Consider the following 13,151-nt stretch of genomic DNA (forward strand, 5'->3'; position numbering starts at 1 on the left):
AATTGTAAATGTATTAATGAAATATTCAGTCATATCTTTAAATCTGAGATTGTTTACAATGGATATTATTAGAAATGAAATTAAAAGGTTTTCTTTCCTTTGCAATTCTCATAGTATAATAATGAACAAGTTTTTAAATCTGATGGTAGCTGCAACCCAGAAGTTGCTTGAGACATTCAATTTCTAGACTATGATGACAACCAACAGAACTAAAATTATTGGAATCCTGATATCAAACCTCTAATTGAATTAGATCTCTGGTAAGTAAAAAGTTGTAGTTTTACCTTCTCTTACTTCTAAGCCTTAAAAAGTCACTACAAACTGAAGCTGATACACTTAAATATCTCACTTCTCAAAAGAAATCGACATGGCAGTAAGGATTGTGACCTATATTTTGCAAATTAATGTTTTCTAAACCAGAGTTAACATTAACCCATTTGTGATATTTCTATATATATATATATATATATATAGTCTCACCTTCATAACAATGAAGAATTTCAACTCATGTAATAAAGTATCTGATTATGTTAATTGCTATATTATGCTAGTGGTTGAGGCATGATAGAAGTTTCTTAAATAGAGTTATGTTAGACAGTTATTTAAAATGTATAACTTTAATATCAATATTTATAAGCATTTTGTTTTCATATATTCTTTAAGCAATTTTGCTATATTCTGTAAAAGTTGTTTCTATACACTATTTCAAACTGCTTTTCTCCAAATATACATAAAAGAACTGCCATACTTTATGAAGCATTTAACAGAATTTCAATCTCTTAAAAGTTGATCTCTCATCCTCCTTATGTCAACAAGGATTATAAATATGTTGTTAGATTACATTTTTTTTTTACTTACTAAGAACAAGAATGAGACAAAGAGAATATATAATTTTCCCGCTTTACCCAAATTCACTAAGAGTGGAACCAGGTTGTTGGCTTAGCTAACCTCAAATTACCTCTCTCTTTACTCCTACTCTTTTACTTGTTTCAGTCATTTGACTGCGGCCATGCTGGAGCACCGCCTTTAGTTGAGCAAATCGACCCCGGGACTTATTCTTTGTAAGCTCAGTACAATGTTAGGGGGACAAGCACAGACACACACATATATACGACAGGCTTCTTTCAGTTTCCGTCTACCAAATCCACTCGCAAGGCATTGGTCGGCCCAGGGCTATAGCAGAAGACACTTGCCCAAGATGCCACGCAGTGGGACTGAACCCGGAACCATGTGGTTGGTTAGCAAGCTACTTACCACACAGCTACTCCTGTGCATGATATCAATCTCTTGTTTGAAAGTGAACTAAATAAAAACTTTCACTGAAATTCCATGCTAATTTGCTTTTAACATCAACTTTTTAATTACAAGGCTACCTAAGTTTATAAGTGTTGGGTTGCTGATCAAGTATCAAATGATTTCCTCTAATAATTAGCTTTACATTTCACCATTAGCTTCAACTGGCCCAGTGCAACTCCTCTGTAATCATCAGCATGTATAACTGACAATAGCTTGCAGTGATTCTCTAAGTCTTTGAAGATATAACTTTTCTCAATCATCAGTTTGTAAAATATTCAGTTAATTCTTGGTTGAAGCAATATTAACCAATGTGACAGCACATTCAATGAAAATTGCTACTGAAGAATTTCAGCTTTACAAGTTAGATTAAATACATTCAGCTACAGATTTAATGATGCATGGTTCATTTTCCTGTTGCTCTTATGACTATCCATTTTGTAACACTGAAAAAAAATCATTTGGCATCTTAGCAAGTAATATTTGAAGAAGTGTTCAATTCTATAATATTAAGTGAAAGAAACAAATCTCTATTTCACTTCCACAATTTGCACTTTGAAACGACTGCTTCTAGAGTTTGGTAAACAAGAATAATTATATGAACATATGAAACTTCAGTTGATAGTCTGATTGCATCTCTGAATACTTCACTATTAAACACACCTAACAAACAGTTCCTGTGTGAGAGCTGAATATCTCTGGTAGTTTTGTCTATTTCATTGAAAAAATGTCACAATTTTCATCTATCAAAAAAATATCAGCCAGACAACTTTATACCTTAGATTCGTTTTGCAATTCTCTGAACTTGTATTTTCTTTATACTCCTAATAATATAAACTAAAACTATAATACAAATCAAAACCAGTTCAAGCCTAAAAACACTGACCACTTCATAACCTATCAGACATGCCTTACATGAATAATATTCCACAAGATGACTTCACCCATTACAAAACCAATTTTTCAGCTGAATTATAGAATAGATATAACAAAAAAATATGACAAGACGTAAGAAATTTTGAATATAGACTCAAAGCTATGGTCACTTTTCACACCTCTATCAATACTTTAGTTCAAACTCATAAATTTAGTATGAATTACCAAAACTGATTACTGCAAGGAAGTAATAAAACCTGTTTCTATATGTTAAACTTAAATGGTTTAATGTGAAAAGCTGACAAAATGGTTTAAAAGGACATTTAAAGATATGAAGACAGAAAATGTAACTAAAACATGAGAGATAGAGTTGAGATGCAGAGATTATCTGGTAAAAGTGTGGATACTTAGTTATTTGCATAATCAAAAAGGTTGTTGTTTAGACCAAGGTCAGCCCTGATCAAGCAAACCTACAGCCAAAGTCATTCTAGCCATAAACATTTCATAGATTTCCTATATGAAGGGAACCCAGGATCACATTCAACTTCCTTTTCTAACTGCAATTTGATGGGGACTTGGCTGCTATTTTAAAAGGTTGAATGATCACATAGAAGCCTTGGTTTGTAGCCAGTCAAGAAATTCAGGGGTTTGTGATACTTAATGACTAACGAATCTCAGCTACTACAAGGATAAAAGAAGTGCTCGAAAAAGAAACAACTACAGAAGCATCAGATACACCAAATTATGGAAATAGCAATAGTATAGCAAATTAAGAAAAGAATTAGCTTAAATAAAAAGAATGGGTCAGCACCAAGACAGGTTATCACAGTGCCCTCTTCATAGTGAAGACAACTGCAAAATTTCTTAGCTAAGAGTAAGCCACTATACTTAGCTTGTTGACCCGATGAAGGCTTCAACAGGGTTCCATGCTCTGTTATCTGTTGACCAAAGATTTAGACAAATGGTGTGTGAAAATCCATGCAAGCCACCAGCAATTTGAAAGTCAGTTAAGAGTTTACTGTGGAATTCAGTCAGCAGGTTCAAGGCTTGGTTCTCAAACCTGCTCCTGTTTATCATAACTCTTTAGATTGTAATGGAGGGGTTTAAGACTGCTCGTTCATAGGATGTTCTGTATGTCAATAACCTAGTTCACTTAATAACAGCCAAACACAAAAGCAAAGCTTGGAATTAAGAGGCCTTCGAGTAAAGGAAAGCAGACAAGACTATTGCCATCAGGAAAGTAGCCATGCACAGTATGCCGAAAAAGGGTGGGTAAGAACTCTGTACAGTATACCAAATGAGAAGTCTGGACACTCAAGAGATGAAGTAGGATTACAGATAGGCTAGAGAAAGACTTCATATATATAGTAAATGCTTAGAAGTAGTTAGCAGCAAGAGCAATATGAAATAAATTCTTTCATATGATAGCAAGGCTCTCTAAAAGTATTAGCTAGCTTCTGTTACCTAGATGGTCTAATTAACAGTGGACAGAACGTATTCTGAGAATACATTAGCCAAAATAAGAACAGGGTAGAAAAAGTCCAGTGAGCTGTCATTTCTGCAGGCAACAAAGGCGATTCTCTGAGTGAAGGGCAGATTGCATGATGCTTGTGTCTGAAGTGCAATGTTGCATGGTAGCAAAACATGGGCACTGAATGCAGAGGCAGTGCAAAGGCAGAAAAGATATTAAGCAAACATGCTCTGCTGGGTGTAGAATGTTAGTGTGCATGAACAATGGCGCACAAATGAACTGAGAAAAAGCCTGGGTATAAGAGTAATCAAACATAGCATGCAAGACAGAAGACTACACCAGTATGGACATATGATGCATATGGCACATGACAATAGGGTAAAGAAGTGCCAAGTGATCCAAATGGAAGGATCGTGTGGAAGAAGAAAACTAAGCTAACTGTAGGAAATGGTGATCTCAAGAGGTTAAACCACAATAAATGGTAAGAAGACCCATCTAACAAATGGTAGAAAAGACTGGTCCAGTATGTGCAAGTGTGGAAAAGTGGATGTAAAATAATTATGAGCATACACCACATATAATAAATCCCTTCAAATGTCACAAAATTCATTCTAGGTAAAAATTCTGTTTCCAGGTATAAACAAAATATATAGCTTTAAAAACTCAACAAATATCCATACACACAGTTGCATATACTCTTATTCTGTATGAGTAATTATAGATTGCATCTACCCTGATTAAAAATAAGCTAAGTTCACTCTAGATTGGTTATATATATGTGTGTGTGTGTGTGTGTGTATGTGTATAAATACTTTAAGAATCAATACATAGAATGTGAAAGTTGTCTACAATTGAACATGTCTGATCTAACAGACTTTCATTATTGTGTACTTAAGTTAGATATATCTGGAGCTGAAACTGTATGAAAATGAAGAGCATCAAATCTGAAATATTCTTCAGTTACAGCAACAACGACATTTTAGAAATAAAATAGTTGTTGTTCTCATGAGGAGTTATAGCAGAAATATCAATGATTGTAATGCAGCAACATTGATAACAGTAAATCAGCAATAGGTTGCTCCAAGAGCCACTATGAACAGCTTGCAGATAACAGACTTGACGAATAGAGTTAAGCACACCTGATGGTAAATAGATGAATGCCTGCATAATTATTTAGTTTGATTTTTCAACAGCAAGACCATTGCAAAACATTGATGTTCATTTTAAATTCATATCAAGAAATGTCCTCAACAGAAATATGTCTAAGTATTAAATAATGAAAATGGCAGGTTACCTTGTTCATCCCAAGCAATCAAAAAATTTCTTTTTCTAGGTGTTGATTCTTAAAGGGTGCTATATAAGTAAATATCTAAATTAACTTTGCACTTGCCAATGATGAATCATCTGTTCAGTTTTTAACCCCAAACAAAAAATTTTAAATGCAATAAATAATAAGCAAGTTTTGAAAAAATTATTTTCATAAAGATTTTCTCTCAAAAGGCTGCAGAAAATGAGAAGCTAAAACAACCCAGTAAGACTAAGTTCTAAAATAAAAAAAAAAAAAAAAAAAAAAAAAAACTCAACACTGACGGCCACAAAGAGAAGGCATAAGTGAATACAAAAAGAAACTATATATTGAAGGACAATTCAAATAGATAGGTCAAGGAGGAAAATAAATAAAAAGTAGACAATAAGCATGAACAAAATTTAAAATGATAAAGGGGATCACTTATGATATTGATAATATTTATTAGGGATTTCATTACAGAAAAAAAGAAAAAAAAAAAAAAAGAAAGAAAATCAGAATTCTAGAAAGTTGACTAATTTTATTAAGTGTAGTGTTAAGTTTAAAATTTACATTTTTGTTCCAAAAGGTTGAAATTACATGACAAGATTATACAGCTCATTATGAGATATTAATTATTTATCAATACATCTAAAATAGTTTTCAGTATATTGAAATTAATTTATTTTAGCAAGGCACGATTGGTTTTAAGATGAGAATATGTTTATTAAAAATACCTATTCTTTTTAATCCTTCTGTCCTACTTAAAACCAAGCTATTTTTTCAGTTACACGAAATGAAAAAAATTTGCTTAAAACATACTTGATGAATGAGCAGTATTTTTAAATAAGAACGGGGAAAATATTAATCCCTTGATTGGCAGAAATTAAAAAGCAGTGTTTGCAATAAATCTGCTTTTTAGAAAACAAAACTTTGCTAAGGGCTAACTGTACCTTTAGTTTTCTGTTTTTTTAATTATTCAATAGAAATAAATGGAATATCAATTGCAATTAAAAGATAATAGTAATCTCCTTGAAACAGAAGTTATTGATGTGACTGCAGTTTACAAATAGTGGAAGAAGAAAATATTTTCAGAGAAAACTCAATATTCCATTTAATATAAGCTTTAAAATGAAGCAAAAGCAAAACAAGTAGAAAGTGAGAGAGAGTGTGTGTGTGTGTGAGAGAGAGAGAGAAAAAAAAAGACACTATTGAAATATGTGTTTATTTGTGAAAACAACACAAATTGGAGAGCATATGGATTTTATTAGTATTAGAACAAACTGGCGATATATTCTGGGGGATGTGGCAGCAAAGCTAGGCTAAGGTTTTAGCCTAGAGAATTACAAGATCCATTACACAACTAGATCCAGCAAAAAGAAGTCAGATATAGTTGAGAAGATTAGCTAAGAAAGAGTGAATAACCATAGTCATAATAATGTCATTACATTATCCCCCTAGAATCAAAGAAAGGCCTCAGTAAAAAGTGCTACATTAAGATGGTATTTCTGCTAGAAACACTCAAGAGAACAGCAAAGAAGTAGCAAAGTTTAAGAATAAAATTTTAAAGATGCTTAGAACCTTCCAAAAAGTTTACATGCTATTTGCTGGCTATGTGTTGATGGCTGGAAACTCATCAAATAGAAAAAGAGATAATTTTGAGCTATAAAGTTTGACAGGCATTTGGACAAATGAACCATAATCCTTTGAATTTCAAAAGCTAATGAGAATGAAATAAATGCATCCAGCCAACCTTAAATACTTCTTCCTTGCAGTCAATTATCTAAAACTTGGTTCTGCTTGCCCCATAGTGATTCGAAAAATGAATCGACAAAGGTGTCAACAAGTAACCACACAAAGTTTTGGTCTAGGTATAGAGGAAGATGAAAGAAGAAAATATGATCTGGGAGTGTTGTTATTTTCTCTTTTTACTTTGGATACAGGTTTTCGGTAGGTTAAATTTTTTATGATATTTTTTTTATTTATTTGTCTGCAAGAGTAAATTTTTGATAGTCTGTTCCACTCTGGACAAGAAGGTATTTATTCATCAAGTGCAGCTCAGAAATGTTACAGCTGTTCATTATTATTATAATTTCTTTTTTTTTTTGATCATCACATGACTGCAGAAAGACCTATCTAAATAGTCTGACGCAAGAGCAGTTGATCTGTCATAGTCATAATAGTGAACTTAATACCCAGCCAATTCTGCAAATGTCTGGTCCAACTCATCACTGATGGCTTTGTATCTTTCCTTTTCAGCAAGCAGTTCATCTGAAAGCATTAAGCAAGTAGTGAATTAAATCAGTTCTAATATAGAAATTTATAGAGAACATGAAATATAAATAGGTCATTTTACAAAATGTAGCATGTCTCTGTCCAATAATATTTTCATTTTACTCACACTCATTGAAAATTCATTAAAATTCTAATTAGTGATCCTTAACAATCTGCAATGAATTCTTAAAGACAAAGAAAGTAAAAAGAAAAATATTTCTCATATATTTTACACTGATATTAAAAAGTTAACAAAAACAAAGTTTACAATTAAAATTTTTCAGATGGCTTAGCTCAACTTTTGAGATAAAATATCATTAATATTTACATCACCACAATGTTTCAATAAATTTGGTTTCTGATTGTCAGTAGGTGTCTTGGATGTGTACATTTAAGAAGGAGCTATAGAGGGAAGGGAAACTGAGTCGACTCTTGCAAATGGCATAAAGACAAAAGGTGTGAAAAACATTTCATTACATAGATGTTGAAATAGAGAAAGTGAATCAGACTTGGCAACTGTGGCTGAAGAGAGGTGATGGAAGGAGTGATGTACTGATGAAGGAAGTGTCACAGAAATTGAAAGGTATTATGTTGCACATGTGAGAGGTGCTGACATATAGAAGTGAGATGTAGGCAATTAACATGGACAAGCAGAGAAGACTGGAAAGTAATGGCTGGGTCATGAGCTGAAAGGATAAAAGTGACTAGATTTGAAGAGTGATGGAAGAGAAAATGAAATCAAGGTAGAGAAGCAGTAGATTAGCAGAAAGGGTAGAGCATGGAGAAGACTGTTGTGGATCCTGTAAGGTTAACTTCTGCTTCAACAGAGAAAAATGACCTTGAAATGCTTGTTGTATACACAATACTGGACTGTTTTAAACAAAGTTAGTAACAATCTTTCTTATTCACTGTGTCACTGAAATCGTGGCTAAGAGCATGACTTATCTTTAGTTTAGAAATAAAAGCTCCCAGTTCAAATCCAATTGGTTACTTGATAATAAGATCTCATCAATTGAAACAGGGTGTAGATGTAAATATTTAGAAATATATTATCTCTAAGATAAGTTTTACAGTCTGAAAAATTATAAATGTATTTTAACAATAACTCATCTCAGATATTTAGACATTTAACATTTTCTCTTACTTAAAAAGTGTCAGTAAATCTGTCTAGAATCTAATATTGAAAATCCAAATCCTTTTTTTTAGTGAAAATCATAATACATGCATAAAACCTCTTAATTCTCAAATCAACACATTTGTATACACATACACTCAATCTGAAAGGGGGGAAAAAGGCAAGAGATTAGTGATAAGCCTGTCAATTTTGGTTGAAGGCAACTGAAGAAGTTCTAATATACTACCTCAACATTAGAAAAGGGTGGCTAACATTGGGCATCTTACTGCATAAGTTCATGAATCTCCATATAAGTCTGTTGCATCTCTTCCTGCAGCTTCTTAGTCTTCAGCTGTTCTTTCTCCAAATCGCCTGGAACATGCCAATGGGTCAGGAATCACACAAAGCAATTCATGCATATTACATGACAACTTACCATTTAGCCAGCAGTTTTAAAAGTTTAATGATATTATAAGTGCAACCCCATTAAGATTTAGTTTAAAATTTGAGTAAGGAATGAAAAATGCATCTAAAACTAATCAAAGAGTATTTTCTGCTAAGCAATGATTAAATTGCTATCATTTGGAGTTAGTTATTTATGTGCCTATATTTCTGAGATGAGTTATTGTTATTAAGATGACAACACTTCTGATCATTATCTTGAGAGCATATATTTACATTATTTATACGTATACTAATTTTCTATCTCCAACAATTATTCATATACAATAAATCACTGATGCATGTACATATGCCTGTGGCTTATTGGATATGGGCAATATGAACTTTCGTTTAGATATTTAAATTCTTAATCTGAATGCTGCCTGGGATAATGATACATATTTAGGAATAAAGATTAAGACATAATTTACATGTAAATATACTATCCACCTAGTTATTGTAACAAATTCAGTTTAAGTTTATTGTAAGGAGAAAAGAGTGATTTAAAGTATCTGATACAGATATATAAGGTACTTTAAATTAAGTCCTTGCTCCAACACTATAAACATCTGCACCGAGATCATTATATAAATCCCTAAATTTACAGATATATCCAATCTATATCAATACAGAAAATGATAGAAAGGTAATATAAATTTTGTATAATATTTCTAAAGTGTTTCATACAGTTTATTTGAATTTATAATCACAGTTTTAATCTTGGTATAAATACGATATGTAGGTAGCTTAGGTGAAGCTTAAAGATTACTACATGATCTTCTACAAGTTTCTTAGGGAAATATCACAACTGTTATATTCTGATAACCTATACCCAGTATGTAAACAAAAGATCTATGCTGACCATTTAGTAAGTAGTCATGTCACATTTGTCCAGAAAGTAGGCCATTTGTCGATGTTAGTAGGCATCAACAAACTAAATTCAATTAAGTCATTAATGCAATAAACCGAAGCTGACAAATACCAAAGTCTCATGAAAGTTTCAGGTAAAAACAGAAACAATTTTATATAAAATGATTTTCTAAATTATTATAAAAATTGAAATAGCATTGATACCATTGTTCAAAAACTTTAATAAATAGTAGAAAATGTCAGCAACTGTTTTAGTGCAAAAATGAATGTTATAAAAATTAACTTCACAAGTCAAAAAAGGCAACAACTAAAACGAAACATGCCTAACATCAACTGAAATATTTATCACAACTCATGCATATTTTTTCTCTTCTCTTACTACAATTCAAAAATTCTCTTCAATTAACAATACAACTTCCAGCTATAAAATATAACAAATATTAATGAAATTTACAATAAATCTAATAAAATCTAGTTAAGGCCAAATTGTATGCAAGTAATCAGTTGTCTGACTTGGAGCATATCTAAATATCTTCTCCAAATTCATACGAATTGGTAGATTTTAAAAACATACTCTTTTAAATATTTTATAAAGAGCAAGCTGAGAAAAGTCTAAATTTTTATTACCATTTATCTCATATTTTTAGGAAGCATCTTTAAGAATAAGAAAGGTAGATTATTCACCTCCACCCTAGCAAATTTAATTAAAATATTTTATATATATATATAAAAAACCCCCCCAAAATTGAATACCCCTCATTTCTTTTAAAGTAAGGAATAAAATGGTATCAATTATGTCAGGGTTCTATGGCACAAATACTCACCCTCTAACACGGCTTTGCCTTTATGTAACAGGTTACATTCGCGCTCAGCACATTCTGTACGATTTTCAGCCTAATAAATTAATTAGAATCACATCTATAAGACAACCAAAGCCATGCTTTATAACTTCATACATGCAGTTAGCAGTGAATCCAACAATAATGTCTGCTGCTATAAGACTATCTGTGAAAGGGAGCTGCAAAATTTTCCTAAATTAAAACAGCAACAGCAGCTCTGTTGTACCAACAAGGACAACCAAACACACACAAGCAAAGACACACAGTCTTTGATAATACCTTCCAGTCTGTCAACCTCTTTCTGCAACTTGGAAACAGTTCTTTCAGCCTCAGCGGCACGGTTCTCAGCCTAGCATTAGACAAAGACAGGAGGCCAGTGAAACACCATGTAGAATGAATAAACAAAAAAGGCAAGAACAACTCTCCAGGCAGAACCTAGAGAGAAATGTTTTACCTACACTTCAAAAAATAAGAGATTACAAAATGAAATAACTCAGCATGTTTTTCTCAATCAAATTTTATATTTAAAATAATAAGCAAAATCATTTAAATAGTTTCACCCCCCCCCCACCAAAAGAACACATGCATAGAAAATAATTACCATAGCTTCATATTACAAATTTTAATGCTTATTTTTTGAAGTGTTAAGTAAATGAGACATCTAGTGGATAAGATGGTTAGTGTATTGTTTGTCTTGACCAAGCTTACCGATTTTCTCCACATGTGAAATGGGGTAAATAAAATTAAGCTCCTTGCTTTGTAGGGCTATTTTAATAGCTGCCATAAATTAGTGGCAAAAATCTATTCCATTCAGACATAGTGCCTCTTCTGATAACCAGTAAATACAAGATCATATGGCACAAAATGTCATCCTCCAACAACTCTTTAAGCTTAAAATGAGGAAATACACAAGCTAGAAGCATAGTACTTCAAGTTATGCAATATTTAATCATAGGTATAGCAAAGATACCAAATAAGCTTCTGAAAACTTATTTGATGGTACAATACAATAGTAAAATACCAAATTTAGTTCAAGAAAATTTTCCAATACAAAATTTTTCAGTATATTCAATAGGAACTTCATTTCTGCTGAAGAACTAATTTTGAGAAATGACAATCAATGAAATATTTTGATAAGATATGAAATCAATATTGGGTTAAAATTAAAATAAAGAATGTTTTCTAAAGAAATTGACAGAAACTGTTTCTTATAACTATGAAAATAATATTGTAAGATATCTTGTACAGTGGAGAAAACAAAAACAGTAATTAAAAAGTGCTTATGAAATATCACATTTTAATTGGTTATTAGCAATTTGAATTGTCCATTCTTTTAAAAAAAAACCTTTTGTGACCATTTTTCTAACACTAAATGCATTTCAATTAGTTTTGAAAGTAATCAACATGTTAGAGGATCTTTCAACTACAAATACAACTGGACATTTGTATCGAAGTAACAGAGAAAGTCTCAGTGGATGGTAACAAAAGGGTTAAATTAAAAACAAAGTTAATCTCAATAATTTAGTTTATGTAACTAGTGCAGCTATTTAGATATAAAAAGAGTAGATTGGAGATATTACTTGATACAGTTAGTCTAATACACTATCTAGGTAGACAATAACACCAATCTGAATTGATTATTGAAAGATCCTCCAATTCTCTCTGTCTCAGCAATATCAATTTAGAATTTGAGAGCATATGTATATTTAAAAAATATAGTCTCATAGCAGAATAATATTAGTTGACTGACCATGAGGCAACCAATTAAAAGTATGAGATCATCTGTATGCAATTGTTTAACCTTTTACACAAATGTACTGCTAGCAATAACAGAACTTTAAAATAAATAAATACAATTAGAATATACAACAGTGTACCTGAGAGAGCAAAAGCACAAAGCACAAAACCAGGTAAATTTACTATTGCATAAGGACATTGCTCAATTCAAAGAAGAAAATGGCAGACAAAAGGTTTCTGCTGAGGTTTTTGCTTTACTAAAGACACATTTTTTCATGGGTAAGTAAATGATTCTCTTCTTTTCTTTCATTTTAACTTCTAAGTTGATATTTAAATAAATAAAATCAAATGAGTACAGATATTGGATAAAAAAAAAAAGATATAAACTCACCTCCTTCAATCTGTGTGTCAGATCCCGAATAGTCTCTTCATAGCTGTCCTCTCTTTGGGAGGCCTATAAAACAGAATTTCAGATGAGCCAACAAAATAACTAAGATATTTTTAATTAGCACCTGGATCTAAAAATCAAACTTTAATATCATAGAAAGTGTTTATAGATTATTATATAACTGATAAAAGGCTTTAATTATTTGAAGGAATTAAGCAGAATAATGAAATTCATAAAATGTGTACTTCAAGATAACTGTAAATATCTAATACTTTGATGTATTTAAATTTATAATATGAGTTTAATGTTAAGATCCAGTTGATTATTAATGCACAAGATTCATAATTATATTAGAAATCAGCTATTATACAAATGAAACAAATCAACTACTAAGCATAGGAATGGATTCTTAAAGAACTATAGAAAAAAAAAGCTAAACGGTAAAGTCAGCCAGTACTCTCTTTCTCCAAGTAAATTTCACTAACATTCTTGTTTTACAGGAGAAAGTTTTCTGGCATTACGAGTGGAATCCAGTCACTTTATTAGTGGAGTTCACAAGTACC

At 31.6% G+C, this 13,151-nt stretch overlaps 1 protein-coding gene across 38 annotated transcripts in view; it reads right to left on the minus strand.

Annotated features, from left to right (window-relative positions):
* Positions 1–745: 745 nt before the first annotated feature.
* LOC115210626 (tropomyosin Tod p 1.0102) overlaps positions 746–13,151 on the minus strand; it is a 56,448-nt gene continuing 44,042 nt past the window's right edge. For 20 of the 38 annotated variants that reach the window (XM_036502072.1, XM_036502071.1, XM_036502070.1 and 17 more), the window contains 4 exons: positions 12,592–12,654; positions 10,743–10,812; positions 8,561–8,685; positions 6,137–7,196 (listed from right to left, as the gene is read on the minus strand). In XM_036502072.1, the coding sequence (XP_036357965.1) occupies positions 8,597–8,685; positions 10,743–10,812; positions 12,592–12,654 (222 nt within the window). In that variant the 3' untranslated portion in view covers positions 6,137–7,196; positions 8,561–8,596. Of the gene's footprint in view, positions 800–6,136; positions 7,197–8,560; positions 8,686–10,448; positions 10,519–10,742; positions 10,813–12,591; positions 12,655–13,151 lie in introns of those variants that run through there. The other 18 variants (XM_029779265.2, XM_029779264.2, XM_036502074.1 and 15 more) reach the window with 8 other exon arrangements.

The sequence above is a fragment of the Octopus sinensis genome, linkage group LG4, assembly GCF_006345805.1.
Source record: "Octopus sinensis linkage group LG4, ASM634580v1, whole genome shotgun sequence".
In the NCBI taxonomy this organism is placed as follows: Eukaryota; Metazoa; Mollusca; class Cephalopoda; order Octopoda; family Octopodidae; genus Octopus; species Octopus sinensis.